The 18,466-nt window shown below is 41.4% G+C and overlaps 1 protein-coding gene across 1 annotated transcript in view; it reads right to left on the bottom strand.

Annotated features, from left to right (window-relative positions):
- Vav3 (vav guanine nucleotide exchange factor 3) overlaps positions 1-18,181 on the bottom strand; it is a 248,198-nt gene extending 230,017 nt beyond the window's left edge. The window contains exons 1-2 of the mRNA XM_028757283.1: positions 18,152-18,181; positions 16,669-16,785 (exon numbers count right to left, since the gene is read on the bottom strand). Coding sequence (XP_028613116.1) covers positions 16,669-16,785; positions 18,152-18,181 — 147 coding nt within the window. The remainder of the gene's footprint in view (positions 1-16,668; positions 16,786-18,151) is intronic.
- Positions 18,182-18,466: the final 285 nt, after the last annotated feature.

Below are 18,466 nucleotides of genomic sequence, written 5' to 3'. Positions count from 1 at the left end.
CAGCAGCATTTTCTATCTCCCTGTACCCTAACATAAGCATTCTATAGTGACCATCTTGCCTCAGATACATTACAAATGGACTCTGGAAATGACTTGGCACATGGTTGATAAGGTGCCTGCTAACTCATAAGTAGCAAGTGTTATCCATATTCTGTCTTTATAGAAAAACAGGCCAAGGATAACAAGGAAAAACCTACACCCAGAATCACCCTCCATAGTTCTGATAAAATCATCTGTACACACACACACATACACACATAGACACACGCATGTGTCCTGGCAGACATTCACGCATCCATGGGCACTACTGTAGACTTTAATACATTCACCCTAACCTAATAGTTTCTGCCTCCGCCATGAACTAGCAAGTCCTAACACCTTTGTTCCACACACTGTTTTGATTCATCAGAACGGCTCATACTCAGAGGGCATTCTAACTGGCACTGAGGTGAGCCAGAGAAGGCTCTGGAATCAACAATGGATCTCTGCAAAGATGCAGGTGCTTTGGGTGAAAAACAAGTGACTCAACCGCCTCCCTCATCAAGACTCCACACAGCTGCAGAGGCTGCCAAGCACTGTTGCCTGCAGTTGTCGGGTACACGCTTCGTCCTGGAGCACACTTCCTGCACTAATCCCCTGCAGGCAAGAACATCTGTGCATTTCCATTCCCCACCATCACCACTATATTCCTGTAGATGCAAATAAATCTAGAATGGAGACGAGAGGATATAGAAAACACACACGTGGGCATCACAGCCGAAGGATCCAAAGCTTAGAGCTCTGCATTGCTGCTGCTCGTGGGGACCAGCTACTGAGAGCTATTTCCCTGGAGTTCTCCAATTATCCTTGTGAATTTCTCATCCATCATTTGCAATAACTTATTAGACTCACCAAATGCCCTGTGTAACTAGGATAAACTGCAGCTTAGCTGTAAATCAGTGTGATGGGGTCAAGGATCTCTCAGCACAGCTGAGATGGAATATGGTCAGTCCAGCAGGAGGCTCACAGTAAGAATGTGAAGACTTGCTATAACCTTGCAAATACTGACAAATATTCCTTCAACGACTCTGATAATACAAAAAAATCAAGTCACTTGAAAAAAAACAAGATCAGTATTTGTAAGTACACTATTGGACCAACCTGCTGAATACTAAGTAAGAAAATAAAACAAAAACATCAGTCTTTAGGAAAGTTTAAAATGGGAAATTTCACTTAAAATCTGCTAAAGGAAAATACCTACTGGGTTGCTGAATATATTTACTGTAAGTGAATACAAATGCCCTTGGTGTTTCCCATCAATTTTCAGCTGCTGTCAAGTGCACCTGTTCCTGCCTTGATGTTTCCCTTTCCCTAAGCCCTACTCCCCTCCAGTCATCTAGGAGTGACCTTTGCCTTTTTAAACTCCATTTCTCTGATCACATCAATTCCTAATCACCCAGAAGCTCTTCAACCATGCACGCTGCATGTTTCACTCTCAAAGCTCTGCACTGTTTTTCTACCACCGTTCCTCAGCATCATACCAGTTCTTCCTGCTGCTGGCATGACAACCGCTCCCCACAGCCTCCTCTCACCACACAGTACTTGACTCCAGCATGGAGTTCATGAGTTTCAGCTCGCATCTGCTAAAAGCGCTCATCAAATCCCCCAGTGCACACCCGAGAGTCCCTGAGTCTTAACACGTTTGCTCACTTTCTGCTGGACCTCAAGACTCGGCTCATTTAGTTAAGTCTTACACTTGATCTGCAAGGATTATCTGTGAGACTCCAACATTTCAGGAGGATGGATCCCTTTCCTGCTCCTTTCTGTAGGACGTTCCCTCTAACCAGAGGTATCTTTTCTCTTTTGCTTGGAAGCAAGGCAGTAGGTGATGAATATCTCTGAGACCAGACAGACAGTGTCTCAGATTCATGCTCCAGTGTCCCCTAGCTATGAGTTTTATATTTCTGACCATCATAATCCCCAGTCATAAAGTGGGGATAATCTCACATAATAGGGCTGTTTTGGGGAAAGAAGTAAATGAGTACAAAGGACATAAAATAAGGTAACTCCCTTTGTCTAGTACCAGCATGCTTCCTGCCCTGTCAGTGAGAGGATAACACTCCAGGAATTCCTTCACCACCTGGGAGGACAGGGCAGCAGATCCCTTTCTCCTGTGTTCCAGCTCAGAGGGCAGCAACCTTCTCTGCTGTCAACTGTCTGAAGTAGCACTGAGCATGCCACACCATACTCATTGACTTCATTACTGATCTCTTGTGTGATATAATGCATTTCTTAAAAAGAAATCAAAAGGCACCTCTGTCCTAAAAGGAGCATACATTACATATGAACAACCTAGAGCTACAGTGAAACTCAAGTCATCACAGAACAAAAAATACAATATCCAGCTATCGGGTTTTTGATGAGTACATGTAAGTTAGGAATCAAAAAAATATGTCGTTCAGAACACTACTGCTACACCTCTGTGAAGAATATGATATTATATTCTTGATACAGATATGTGTGTGTGTCTGTCTGTGTGTGTATAGATAGATGTATGTATGTATGTATGTATGTATATATGTATACAAACAGATTTCTGAGTACATAGTATCTTAGGATTTCTATTGCTGAGACAAAACACCGTGAACAAAATGCAAGTAGGGGGGGAGGTTCATTCGGGTTACATTTCCACATTGCTGTTCTTCACTAATGGAATTCAGGACAGGAGCTCAAATAGGGCAGGAACCTGGAGACAAGAGCTGATCTAGAGGCCACGGAGGGATGCTGCTTCCTGCCTTGCTTCACATGTCTTCCTGAGCCTACTTTCGTATAGAACTCAGGACCACTAGCCCAGGGATGGCTCCACCCACAATGGGCTGGGACCACCTTCATTGAATATCAATTTACAAAAATAACTTACATCTAGATTTCATGGAGGCATTTCCTTAACTAAGACTCCTTTCTCTCTAATGACTCTTAGCTTGTGTCAAGTTGACACAAAAATCCAGCCAGAACACAGTTACATGGACATTTGAAATTCAATAGAACTTTTTTTTAAAAAAAATCTAACCAAAAGACTTGCTATTTATTCTATGGAAGAACTTAAAAGTAAAAGTCTCACTTAAACCCTCAAAGCACATTTCCAGTTCTGCAAATAACATTCTCGGTGGGTAGGCTGACAGGAGGTACACTATCAAAGTGGCACCCTACATTTGCTCCTCTCTCTTTGGAATACCTTTCTCTCTCCCAAGTACGGCCACAGCAGACATCTTTATGCCTTCTGGGAGCTTACAATTCTAAGAGCCGGTCACTACCCCTGAAGGTGGAGCAGCCCCAGGTGAAACCTAAAGCTGAAGCATGGTGCTTCAGAAGAGGATCACACCACTAACAAGCCACCAGAGCGAAGCCATCCATGCAGAATGCCAATATGCCCTTGCCAAGACATGGCTGCTTGACCACCTGAAGGGAGTTTAGAATTGAAAAAGAAAAAAAGAAAACGGAAAAAAAAAACCTGAGATCAAGTCGGAGAACTAGCTTAGCTCCAGGGGACATTCTGGGAAAGGCAGAACCAAAATCTAATTAAAATTTCCTCTAGGACTTATTGAACTCGTAACTTGAAAGTGCAGTAATAGAGCAATACTCCTGTCCTCTCAGAAGATCTTAACGTTTCAGCCTCTGCCTACTAGACTTCCTTCAGTTGTTCAACCTTTGGTTTACTTGGTTTACTTCCTGAGTAGCATTTACCACTGCAACTTTGTAATTATCTTGTTTGTTTATCTTTCATTTGTTTTGATTCCCCAGCTCAGCAATCCTAAGAGCCAGAGACCTTGCCTGCCCATCACTGCAGAACAATGGAGGCTAAGATTTTCAGTGTAGGAGGAGAGAAGAAAGCCAAATGGACCCCTTAGCCAAAAAGAACACTTGCCAAGACACCTGTTGCTGTTACACCTCCATCTGCGGGTAGTACTGAATTGTGTAATCTGCCTCTAAGTAACCATCCCTTACTGCAGGGATGGCCTGGCCTCGCTTGTTTGAGAGTTGTCGCTAAAGTCTTTGCTCAATGCAAAGCTCAATGCTTTCTGGTGGAACACAGTCCTCTCTTCTACTCGTGAACAACTGTAGTGTAAATGTGAACTATGGCCCCAGCTGTCTCCCCGTCTGAGGCATTTCTTTCTCTTCACAATTTTACAGACATGTGATTCACTGTTGTCATGGACCCAATCTCGGACGCATGGACACACAACTTTTGGTTTGGGTTTTGCGTGTCTTAGGTCAAGAACTTTCACCTTTTAGTCAAACAGAGCACTTTCATGACTTCGCTTTAGAGTAGCCAGATTGCCTTTTTCATGTCTGGGAACTCCCCAGACATGAAACTCCCACTTTGTCTGTCATTTCCTTAGAATGGTCTCATGTACCCAAGATCAACCAATCTGAAAATAGTTAATGGAAAATTCTAGAAATAAACAATTAAGTTTTCTATTGTTAGCCATCCTGAGTATTATAACTTTTCAGGTCACACTACTCCATACCTCCTAACCCATAATCATCGCTTTGTCCAATGAATCTACACTATAAATACAACCTCCCTGTTAGCTGCTAGGTAGCCATCTTGGATATCAGATTGATTGGCACCATATCACAGGCTTATGTTTAAGTAACGGGTATTTAATTTAACATCTCCACAGGGCAAGGGCAAGAGCAGTAGCAGTGGCAATCTGGATATGCAAAGGAAATCCACAAAAATCTCCTTGTAAGTGAAAAGGTAGAAGATTTCAACTCAATTAAGAAGAAGATAAAAATGTATTCTGAGGTTGCTAAGGTAAATAAGAATGAAACTTCATCTATGAAATTGTGAAGGAAAAAGAGACAAGCCCTAGTTTTTCTATGAAATGTCACACAATGAATATTATATCCACGGTATATAATTATGATAGAAAAGGCACTAAATTTACATATATATATATATATATATATATATATATATATAATATCCAAGTGAATTGGAACTGTGGGAAATTGCTCTGAAGATTCTTTTGGAATGACTTGGAACTGACAGCAAAACAAGAAGTGACTTCATCGTGAAACAAGAGATTTCACAAAGCAGAAGTAAGTACCGGGAAAGAAGCGCTTGTTACTATGTACTTTCTGGCAGAATGAACCAACAGGTTTACCCAAAAATAAATGAGTTTAAAGAGGAAAGAAAGATCAGTTTTTACACAATAAGTGTGAAACAACCACATGATACCGAATCAGCTAACCGCACACAATCATGAGAAAAGCCTAGACTAAGCAAGGTTTCCAATGCCTGTGCTGCAACACCTCAGGGAACATGCAGGTATTCCCAAACTTTCTCAGCAGGAAGCTTTCTTCCCAAGCTTCCTATGAATATTTCTGAGAACACTGAGGCTCCTAAGAAAATTACTTAGCATACACTAACCCAGAAGTTTTCAACTGTGTGATGATTAAGAATTCTTGGTTGTAGTTTACTATTTATTTATTTTTGAACTGGCTACAAGACCATTAAAAAAAAGTAGATCACAAAACAATGAACTTGAAAGAGCACCAAAATAAAAAGCAAAGATGTTTCAACCATGTGTATGGGGTTATGTAAATGAGTGTGGGGTTATTCAAAACCTAACAACAAGAGGTTTCTGAATGGGCAGCACGCAAAACTTAATTCTAAATTCAGCATGTAATGAATGGGAAGTGTCACTGGCAGTACCTACCCATGATGCATCACATGGCTTTTGCTACAGTATTCATTCTGAACACACAAAGCACACACATACACACTCACACACCATGCATGCAACGCACACACACAACACATACACACACTTGACAAGCCATTACACCATGCAACACCAAAAAACAGCCAGGCAAATGTAAAGTTCAGATTCAAGATCACTGTATGCTATAAATATAAAATGTGTATTTCATGTGATAAATTTTCATTGTATTTAACAGCTGTTGTAATATTTTCATTTTGCATGCAAAGTTTTTCTTCTCTCATAAAAACAATGAAATAAATATGAAAAACACAGGTTTTTAATATTTTTCCTACATCATTCTCAGCATGTAAGTATCAAGCTAGATTATCTTTGGATTGTATTATCTTTAGACAAAAAAGCACATATATCTAATTAGTATGCAAATTTGCTTTCTTATTTATTAAATGGTAAAAAGAATTATTTCAGCATTAATTAACAACTTATAACTACTTGATGTTTGATTTATATGTCTGTTTTATATACCTAAATACCTGGGGTCATGAAAAAATATTTCCACCATAAAAAGGTTGTGAATAGATGAGTTTAAGAAACCCTGGGAGACTGACCCAACAGAGAGGACATCAGCCAAAATACCCAATAAAGGAGTGATAGAACCTGTAGAGACCATATCCAGTGGATAGGCATGGCCCCCAGTTGAGGGATGTGACACACACACACCTCAAAAATATTAATCTAAAATTCCTCCTGTCAAGAGGAAATGCAGGGACAAAGAGTGGAGCAGAGACTGAAGGAAAGGCTATCCAGAGCCCGCCCCACCTACGATCTATCCCAACTGCAGACAACAAACCCAGACACTATTGTTGATGCCAAGAACCACTTGCTGACAGGAGTCTGGTAAGGCTTTCCCCTGAGAGACTCTGCCCGAGCCTGACCAATACAGATATGGATGCACGCAGTCAAACATTGGACTGAGCACAGAGACCCCAATGGAGAAGTTGGGGCAAAGACTGAAGGAGCTTAAGGGGTTTGCAACCCCATAGGAAGAACTACATTATCAACCATCCAGACCCCCCAGAGCCCCAGGGACTAAACCACCAACCAAAGAGTACACATGATAGAACATATGGCTCCAGCTGGATATGTAGCAGAGGATTGCCTTATAGGGCGTCATTGGGAGGGGAGCCCCCTTGGTCCTCTGGAGGCTCCCAGGGTAGGGGAATGCTAGGGTGCTGAGGCAGGTGTGGGTGGGCGGGTAAGGGAGCACTTCATAGAGGCAGGGGAGGGGGGAGAGGAGAGGAAATTTGTGGAAGGTGAACTAGAAAGGGGGATGACATTTGAAATGTAAATAAATAAAATAACCAATAAAAAATGAAAGAAATAAAAAAGAAACCCTGGTATAAAGAATGACCTTTGCATGGGTCAATTACTAGAATTCTTCAAGATGTGGTAAAAACAGGAAACTTGCCCCAGGCATTCAATACTGCTAAGAAAATAAGATAGGTAGAGACATTGCTGGAAAAGGTTATCACTGTCCGAAACTCAAAGAGAGGAATACCACTAATGATCCAGTGACTGTGTTAAGACACACACACACACACACACACACACACACACACACACAGAGAGAGAGAGAGAGAGAGAGAGAGAGAGAGAGAGAGAGAGAGAGAGAGAGAGAGAGAGGAGAAGGCTGAAAGCTTTGCCCCCTTCTCTGATTAAATAAACAAAAAAAAGGTCCAGGAAATGAATGCTCTTTGTAAAGGAGTAACCACTCCAGAGTTCCTCCTTCATTGTAGAAAGACAAACCAGCTTCTCTTCAAGGGGACAAAGTAAAGGAGGCCTTTGTATGCGGTTGGTTGACTCTTGGCATATTCATTAACAGACTGGAAGTAAGCTGACTCAGGAAAAGTTTGGTGTCTTCTTAGAGGAAGAAATGGGAGATCTCCAGAGTTGCCCTGGAATTGGAAGCTGGTAACTGTGTGAGGTATACAGAAGGATCTGACCCAGGCTTGCTGGTAGGAACGGATTCCAAGGATGCTTTGTCACTGCAAAGACAAGGAATTGGGCCTCAGCAGGCTTGATGGAGCTGTGCGGGTGGCTGGGCTCCTCAGGTTGAAGAGTGATGGAAGCAAGAGCATTGGATACCATCCCAGAATACACGCTGCACCAGTCCACAACCATACCAGACTGGTGGAAACCACACAGATCAATTCTGTCGAGGGCTCTGAAACAACTGGGGCCTGGCAGACTACATGACCTCTGAAAGCTTTGAATAATATCAGTCAGGTAAGACTTCAAATGGGAAACATGACACTACTAGACACTCCCAGGGAGAGAGTACAAAAAAATTACTGCAAGGAGAGAAAGACTCTATTTTCACACCAGTTCATCCTGGTTACACATACAGCTGTTGATCAATGTATGTGTTCTAGAAAAGAAGACTCTTTCGAGCCACCCAATATGAGGTCCCTAGAGCAGCTGCAAACAGGAGAGGCTTGGGAACCTCTGGTTAGGCAGTTTCTTATGACTGGGAAAGCCAGGCAAAGAGTTGCAGAAAATGATCCAATAGAGGCTCTCAAGTATCACATGCAGGATGTTAGCGTAGGTACTTTGAAAGGTGAGATTTCCACTGTCTATCAAGACTGAAAGTAAAGAATAGAAGTGTGGAGGTGATTCAGTCATCCAAGTACAAAGGGCTGGGAAGCCAGCCAGGCATTACATCACAGACTAGGCAGACAAAGGTTCTTGGTCCATTATGCATACACCCTGAGGTGTACGTACGGGTCAGATTGGAAAGGTTGAAAGGTAAAAACACACAAATTGTAGGAAGTAGCCTTAGCAATAGCACTAAATCAACCTATCACAAAGCATTATGGGATAGGCAGACACGTTAGCAGCAGGTTACCATTAATAATCTGTATGGGGGTGGGGAGAACAGGTGGAAATTTCTACCAAACAAATCAAGTAAAAGCCCTTTTTAATATTACATTAATTCAGTATTCCTTGATTTTCCCAGCACACCCAATGCACTTAAGGTGTTAAAAGCCCTACCCAACATTTACCCTGAGTCTAGTCTGATGTAGCTACAAATTTAATTCATATCCTGGAAAGAAAACTTGAGGAGCTCAAAGCAACAGCTGCCTTCAGTGACAGTTGTGCTACAGAGTTCAATGTCAAGGTCTCTACACAAAAACATTCAAGAAAACACTCTTAGATGTGCCAAGGACAGCACAGGATATAAATGATGAATGTGTATTATCATTTCATCAAGCCAAATTGAGTTCGAGCAAAAGTGACACTGCTGTTCTCCTTAGACCCTACCCATGTCCACACCCAGCAGTCGGAATGATCTGTATCAATGCAAACTGCTAGCTCTACACTTGATCGAAACCCATTCGCGTAATCATTCTTTGGGCAGTAAGCCAGTCATTTGTGTCCCACAAAAAATTAGAGCTTATTCCATTAATAGACAAAGAAAGAATCATAGGGCGCAGGTGAGGTCACACTAAGCTTTATAGGGTTTGCTGACTTCTGAACTCATTTTGCCCAAGTCAGTATCTCTGCTATTCATGCCTCACTGAGAGGGGACTCTGGAATGCCTTTATCCTGTCCTTTTGAGACATTCTAAATATGCCAGATGTCAGTCACATGCAATCTGCAGATGTTCTTATGTGTATTTCTTTGATCCCCCAAAAGCAGAAACAGAAATGGGAAAGGCTCCTGATAGCTGTGACCCACTGAAACCTGAAAACGTTGATACCCTATGAGTCAATGAAGAAGATAAGGTATTTATCATATATAAAATATATTACAAATATATATATAATATATCACAATTATATATATACCACAATTATATATAATATACCACAATTATATATATCACAATTATATATGCACATACACACACAAATATATATATATCTCACAAAAGCAGAGGAGTTCTGGGACTCTGTCTTGTCTCTTTCCTTCACTAATGATGGATACAAAGACTGACCCAGATGTTCTTCATGGTATAGGGATAACAAAAAACATTTCTACATGCTTAAAACCCTTTGATTTGTGAAACACGTCAAATCCCATCCATTTCTGTCACTCTTGGTTGAAAAAAACTAAGAGAAATTGTCTCAAGAAGAAAAAATGAGGAATACATTGGCTGGAGTCATGGAAAAAGTCCACAGGCATAGGGATCCAGCTCTGGATGCAAGATGCCATTAGGCTCCTCCCAGGCTTCTATTCCCTCTGAACTGAGAGCGTTTGAAATGAAATGTGAAAGCCAGATGCCTATAGCGCCTCCAAGCCTCACAGGCCCATAGGAACACTTGTAAATCAGAGGGAACAAAGCAAAAGTGGAAGCACACAACATCCCAAACCCCATCCCATGGCAAATGCAGGAGTAGCCCTATGGAACAACCCATCGGAACTAAATGCAGAAAGGGAAAAGTTGCTTTCCCCAAGGAGATGTGAGGTCACAGAAGAGGAGAAGGATAGCTATATAGAATACTGCTGGAAGAACATGATTTACTTCCTAACCTCATCCCTCCGGTGATAATAGCTCTTATATTTAATTCAAAAATTGGATTCCAGATGTTTATCAATGAATCTCAAACTTATTAAAAATAATAGTATTAGCCAGGTCCTGTGCCCCAAGTCTGTCACCCCAGTCACTGGGAACACTGAGGCAAGAAGACAGCAAATCCAAGGCCAGCATGGGCTACAGGATGGGTTCAAGGTCGGTCCGGGTACGTTAATGAGATCCTGCCTCAAAATAAGGAGTAGAGGGACAGGGAGTTAGCAGCAGCAGCTGAGGATGTTGTGTAATAGTACCATGAGGTAACCTTCTTGTCTAGCAGGGGTAACCCCCTAAGATCTACCTCCAGGACTACAACAGGAGAAAGGAAAATCAAATATGACATTAGTGATAATCATAACAATGAACATAGTAATGGCTACTGTTTACTGAGGTATAAACTTACACCTATGCCCTCTCACTTTACATCCATTAATTTATTAAGTATACACTGGTCCTCGATTTATGAATTAGGGAATAATCGGGGGGTCAAATTGGTCACTAGAGACCACAGCCTAGAAAAGAACCTAGAACTCAGACCAAGACCTCCCCTTAGAAACACTATTCTTACACAAAATAGAACTTAATCTCTTCCAAGTCCTTACCTGGTTCACTGACACACCCTACACTGATACTCTGGATCCTCTTAATGTCACTGTCCTTAACATTCGAACCTGTCCTACAGGCTATTGTAACAACCTCCAGATTCTGATGAATGGTCTGATCATAATGAAACACGGGATTCCTAAGAATGGGAAACACTTTTATATATATATAAAAAAATCATGCCTCAAGCAAAGAAATTAAAAAATATTTTATTTATGGTTGTTACTCAAAAGCCAGAAATGAATTCATCATTTTGAAAAGCAAGAAAATAATGAATCATTTCAAAATATAAACTTAAAGCCAAAGAGAAGCTACATAAACCGTCTAAAAGGACAATGGAGTTTCTTGGTACAGCAGGCTGGCTTCTGCCTGAGAGGAGGACCCTGCCCTTTCCTCAGCACCCAAAAACTCCAGAGTGACCTGTCAATCGCAGGGTGTCTGCTGTTTCCCAAAAGAGTTCAAGTTACCAAGCTCTGCCCTGGTCCATGCACAAAATGTATGTCTACTCGGAGTTAGGAAGCCGCTTTATGCTGGGGCTTAAGTGGCATCGCAACCTTTCTTTTGACAGATAAGGCAAACTGTAATTAGATTCAATTAGAATTTGTGTTGATGTTAATTCAGAGCAAACTGAAGTGAATTGGCATTGAATAAAGAACTCAATACTAGGAACGGCTGAACGGCAAAATAATCACAAGCCATTCTACAGCACTCAAAATGTGTGCTCCTCGCTGTGTCCTAAGAGAAAATCACCACTCATCTGGGTTGACTGACATTTCTCCAGGATAGTCTTAATTTCCCACAGCAGGCACATTCATGTCAAGACTCTGATTCCAAATATGTTCCTGAAACCAACACTAAAGAGGGTAGGAAAAGACTGGAGAACTGCATGGTGTCACCAGGGGGCCAGGGCAGAGGGGACAGCTACAAAGTATCCAAGCATACTTGAGAACCTATGAAACCGATGTCTATCTAGACTTACTCACTTCTGCCACCATTATGCTGTGCCTCACCCAGCATCCTGAATCTTACCTTACTCACAGATGACCCAATCCAAAACTGGATCCAAAGCCAATGAATCTCTTATGCTTTTTGATTTAAAAAAACAAAAAAACAAAACACAAAACAAACAAACAAAAAACAAACTTTGATTTCTCCTACTTGCTCAACCTTTTCCCTGACCAGCCAGTGAGACCCAAAACAAGGAGAGCAGAGAAGAGTAAAGAGAAGAAAAGCCAGAATGTCTGAACCCAGATTCTGTTGTTGTCCCCAAGACAGATGGTCTTAACCTCACTGTCTGACCCTCTGTGCCTTGATTGACCCATCCAAGGTCCAGGAGCAGTTACAGGCTACCTTCACCAATGCTTCTGAGAATCAGAAATCAGTGGTAACCAGCACTCTGAAAACTTCAAAGTACAGTAAAAAAAATAAGACATTGTCATTGTGTTTATAATTCTAGACCCCAAAGCTGCCAAGTAAGTGTGAGTTCAAAGCTTACTATTAGTGAGAGCTGAAGCACTTTGACATATGTTAGCATAGGTGACCCAAGTAGCTGCACCATCAAAAGTCTCACCTCGAATAAATGAACACTCCCCATCACTGCTTAGATGGCATTCCTGCTTAATATCCCACACTCTGTCTAGGACAGCAGTTCAAGCAGACACAGACCATTCCCTGATTAACACAGTCTCTTGTACAGCCATTGTTAAGGGCCCCATCTGCATGAAGAATTGCAGATTTTTCCCTTCTTCATGGGTGGAGGTATTTTCTATAACTTCTCTATCACCTACTTTTCTCATCATCTGATTCTTCCCATGAGTCCAAATTTTTGAATAGCAGAAAGGGTTTTGAACACAGATTTAATTTGGGTTCCCTTTCTCTTTTAGATCCCCATCCACAGGAAACAAGACAACATTTCTATTTTATTTTCTCTTTCATCCAATTTACTTGACAAATCAGAGGCTGACATAGTGGATAACATCATCATGTCATTTTCTTGTCTTATTTTCTCCCTTGGGACATCAAATTCTCTCTGGGCTGACAGCTCAGCTTCAGCAGCATGTCTTAGCTCCCACAAAAAAAAAAGCCATGCAACAAATGCTACAGTCTTCTTGAGACCCCATCCATAGATGCTACTTTAAGAAACTGCAGTATATTATTCACCCCACTCATCAATCAAGAATGCAGCTCCATACCATAGATAAGAAGATAGCCACTCCAGGATTCATCCTTTGGAAATGCCTGCCACCTCTGGAGGCTGAGCTATAGTTCTCTATCTTACTACCAAAGCAGGGACACCACAATTGCTGTAACAATAAGGAGGCACTCTTCTTCATTCTATATAAAGAAAGACAGGCATGTCAAGATAATCCATCATCAGACAGATTAGCTAGTTTTAGCTGCCTGTCTCCTTGGCCATGGAGTTAGGGCACTCAGGGGCAGGGTCTTTGTTCTTCCCAAATTCAGCATCAGTTCCATTATGAGCCTGCTGACTAGGTCAAGCATCACAGAAACTCTTTCCCTAAGGAACTCTAAACACATGTCCCTCCCTCCTCACAGGACTCCAAGGACAAACCAAGTATGATTTCACAAAGTCCAACTTGGGGAAACAATGAGCTTATTTCACTTAACTATAGATGAAGGGTTACTTACAAGAGCGAGAATGAGCCTAACGAATCAGTAACATGGAAAGTCTTACCCCAGCATGGATGACAACTTCCCTATGGCTGCACAAAGCCCCATGTAATTAGGACAGAATTACTCAGAATTACTGTCTGAGACATGCAGGCATGAAAGTCCTATATATCAGGAGAGTGTCTAATGAACTACTTCACCCCTCCTTCTATGAGTTAACATCAACAATCAACAAGCCAGATCTCAGGCATTGCTTTCAAACAGTCCCAGCTGCTCTGAGGAAGTTAATGGCTGTTTATACTGCAGAGATAGCATACTACAGCAGGGCCTCATGCATGCTAACTAAACACTCTACCACTGAGCTATAACCCAGCCTTCTCCAAATCCTGTTTTCATTTAGATTCCCAATATTAGAAATTATTGTTATCTCTGATTTAACATCTATTCAATATCATTATACTAAAAATGTAAAACTGCATGAATTACTTCAAGAGCTGTAATCAAGAATAGTAGTCACATAGCAGGATTTGGAGATAAACTACATCCATATATATGCAAAGCACCAAAGAATATGTGCCCTATTACAGTCTGTTATGTTATGTAACCATGCTGGAATTGTGGGATAGTAGCAGAGAAGCAGACAGATCTGAATTCAAACCCTGCTTCATCTCACATCAGATATGTGATGTGGGGAACAGAATTCCTCATTAGCATAATGAGAAAAATACTAGTGCCCCCTCACAAGCCTGTTATAAGGATTAAACATTAATATCTACATGAAAATATTTTTTACAAAAGGCTTTGTGAGTGTTCAGTGACTGATGACACTGACCGTTTTACTTAGAATGTTCAATAGTAGGGACACAACTATATTTTTATGTTACACACAGTCTGGAGAGAGAGATCATCAACACAGGCACCCGCAAAGCCAATGGCTGTAGAGTAACAAGTACAGGTTCAAGTCCAAACCACCAACCCAGGCCTGATCCTTTCTCAGTCTTACCACTGTTGAAACAATGTAAGTAGTCAGAAATAGAATGCATTTGTCCACAAACACTAAAGAGTACATTCCTTTACATTCAAGTTTTTCAAATCTCAATCTTTCTCCAAAGCTTCTACTGTCTAATCAATCGAACAGGTCATGTAACTCCACTAAAACAAAGCCACACATTTTAAAAAGTATTTCCATAAGTTTCCCATCTTTATCACCATATCTTGGGAGCTTAAGTGGGGGAGGAGGGATGGCTCCTTAATAAGTATTTAAAAGCCAGATTTTTTTTCATTTTTCATTTCCTTAAATTGTTTTCAATTTCCATTTCCTCAAAAGAGAATGTACTGGCTGGGAAAGGACTGGAGAAGTATGAAACCAGGAACATCTGTGCAGCGTGGTGTCCGCCATTTGTACTTCAACTGAATTGCCCCATTTTCACGGGTCACAGGGCACAGCCATAAACAGGCTTCCCTTTGCCTATCTGTGGCCTGACTTTCTGTTCCTTGTGCTACCATATTTTATCTACCATCACTTTACTTGTGATCCCAAGTCAGTTAAATGACAGCTTGCCTGAGATAAAAGCAATCCCTGATATTATCTCCTCCATTTCCTTCCACATTAACAAGAAGCCTGACCAACCACAAGGCTGGGAACTATTCAAAGATCACAGAATGACTCCAGGTCTAAGCTAGAAAGAGGCTCAGCCTTCAACCTCCCCACAAGAAAGAGCTACCCATCTTTGCTCTATGTCACCATCAAATTCCTAATATTTCTGTGACAAGTTCATGCTAAGTGTTTGGGCTTTATTATATAGTCAGATATTACATCATGAAAGTCAAGTAAAACGTCAGTCTCAGAGAGAGATTTGGGAAGATACGAGTACCCAAGTTAAAGAATAAGATGGGGGATGGAGAGATGGCAGAGTGGTTAAGAGCACTTCTTGTTCTTGCAGAGGGTCAGGTTGGATCCCTAATACCCACATGGTGGCTCACAGCCATATGTAAGTGCAGTCTCAGGGACTCTAAGGGCACCTGGCATACTTGTGGTGCACAGATATAAGTGCAGACAAAGCACTCATGCAAATAGTGACTCTTGCAACTAAGAATCAAAGCCAAAGCCTTGCACATGTCAGACAGGCTTTGAAACACAGAGCTGCACCCTATACTCATTTACCTTTCATTCTCTTTACACATCCATACTTTCATAATGTAATGTAGTAACTGAACTCAAGGCTACTCACAGGAAAGAGATTTGCATTCATACTGCTTCATTAAAAATGACTATAATTTTTGAAAGTATGATTTTAATTTTAATTCATTCATTTATGAGGGTGCAATGCCAAGTTCTCTAGGATGCATGTGAAGGTCAAAAGACATCTTGCAAGGGTCACTTCTCTCCCCTATGTGGGTCCTGGGCATCACATATGGGTCATCAGTCTTGATGGCAAACACCTATACCCACTGAGAAATCTCACCTGCCCAAAAATATCATTTCTTTTTACCATGGATTTAGTATTCACTGAAGTAATAACATAAATATTATAACTATTTACACGTGAAAAAATATTATCGAAATGCAAGCATCTGGACAACCTCCCAGTAGTGCTGGAGCTCCAGAAATGCACATGTCTTATATTTGTGAAGCCCTGGTTTTGTCCCTGCACCACCCTATACCCATATTTCATGTCTTTTCCAAATAATTGTTCAAAGTGTTTAAATTAAGAACAGGACAACTTCACCTTCTCAGCTTCCCAAACTGAGGTGCCCTGTATACAGATAGAAGGCTTGAGGTAACACATATTGGCCCTTGGACATAAAGGATGGGATTCTACCCCTGGAGGAGGAAAGAGCCAGAAGGACTACCTGTGGATAAAGGATGCCCCTGTTTAAGTTACAAAGTACTTTTGAACTCACTTCCAAAGTTGTTGCTGCTGTCTGATTCTGTTCTTTGGAATGGGACTTACTCTTATTTGCTAAGCCATTTAATCAAACAATGCAGAAACACAGACCACTTAAGACACTTTAATTTAGTTAAATAATCTCCAGTGAAAAATCAAATGCTAGGCAAGGGCTAGGGTGTAGTTCAAAGGTTAAGCACCTGCCTAGCATGTTCAATCCCCAGAACTATATAAAAAAATAATTAAAAGGCAAATATATCAGTACCTTTCCAAAGTCACGAACATCAAATAGGTCAAACGCCTCAAAAAGTTCACTTTTCCTCATTCCAAACGTATCACAGCAGGCGGCCAGAAATGTCCGGATATTCTTCAGACAGAGAAACTGAGGAACAGAAAACAGTAGCATATAGTGAATTTTTCTGAGTGTGACCTGCCTTCTGTCCCACATAAGATACAATGAGAGCATGAAGGAAGGAGCAATCTGTTTTTCTTGCTCTATTATTTCATGTGTATATGAGTCATACAATAATGTTCTCCGTATACAGTGTACATTCATCACCTTCATCACCCATTGTCCTCTCTTGTCCCCAACCCCTTCTGTTTTCATCTAGATTCTGCACGGCCAAAGCAATATGCAATGGCTAGCTTCCTAAGCCTTGTTATCGCCTCTGATCAGCTCAGCAGTGCTGCAAACCGGCTGTGACCAGACAGACACAGCTTGTAGCCTCTTGAAACTTACACTGCAATATGAGATGACACCTGAGCACAAACATAGAAACAAACCAAATTAAATAGTTTAATTTATGTTTTTTATATGGTACCCGGAGAAGGGATCTGCAGAGCAAACAGGCTGGGGCAGGTAGAACTTAACTAGGATGGTTAGAAATAACTCACTGAGAGGCAGACAGAGACACAGGGTGGGATGAGGTAGGAGTGTCTGCAAGAGACATCAGAGCAGAGAGAGCAAAGGAGAAAGGTAATCTAAAACAGGAGGGGTCAGACAAAGAAAAGCCTGTTGGGTAGCCTTTATTCTGATATGGAAAACACCAGGTGCTTGGATCAAAGGTGAAACAAAAATTCAATGTCTCATAAGGGTTTTCAGGAGCTGCTATGCCACTGGCAGATTGGAGGACATTGGAGTAAGTACAAGGCAGGGAAACAGGAAGCTACTGCAGTAAGTCCGAGTGACAGATGATCATGAACAAACAAGGAATTACACTCCTGAGGTGTTACAACTGAGGTGCCATTAGCCATCAGGCAGCAATTGGATATGTAAGTCTGCAGACCAGGTGACAGACATGGACTTCAGACCTAAGTCCTGGAATCTTTTAGAACAGTGGTTCTCAACCTTCCTACTGCTTCAACCCTTTAATACAGTTCCTTGTGTGGTGACAACTCCCAACCATAAAATTATTTTCATTGCTACTCCATAACTGTAATTTTGCTGCTGTCACTGATCAGAAAGATGGAGAGCATCACTGCCTAGGGAAGTTGACAGTGAAGGTTACAGACTCTTTGACAGTAGTAGGCTCTATGGGGTCAGGGACTGGGGCCAAAGATTATCTGGAGTAGATCCAGGAACCTGGGGAAGAGAGAAAGTGAAGCCAGGATAGAGGCTGTTGAGCAGCACTGCAAAGGGAAACAAAAACTTGACAGGGAGCAGAGGTTACCCAGAAAGAGGCAACGCTGCACAACGCAGTCCTTGAGCAGGCAAAAGAGAGGCTCCTGTGTGAAGTGCAGAGGCTGACCTTGGAGAGGTGCACACCCAGATCGTCCATGCAACCGGAACCAGAGGCAAACAGGAAGATGCTATTGACAACGTAAAACCCAGATGTTGGAGCTCACTTTTCCTTTCTGGAAGACGCAGATCTACCTACACACATATTTCAGAAGCAAATTCATTCTGGGTTTGCTTGTGACAAGTTCTTAAATTGTCACCCATGGTAACTTGGAACTAGCAATGAAGAACAGACTGACCTTGAATTCAAAGTAATCCTTTTGCCTCAGTTTCTCACGTGAACAATGATATTATAGGCATAAATTACCTTTCTCAGTTTCATAAA

The sequence above is a fragment of the Grammomys surdaster genome, unplaced genomic scaffold, assembly GCF_004785775.1.
Source record: "Grammomys surdaster isolate TR1022 unplaced genomic scaffold, NIH_TR_1.0 126158, whole genome shotgun sequence".
NCBI lineage: Eukaryota > Metazoa > Chordata > Mammalia > Rodentia > Muridae > Grammomys > Grammomys surdaster.
Note: the sequence above shows the minus strand (reverse complement) of the source record. Positions and strands in the feature narration are given on the sequence as shown.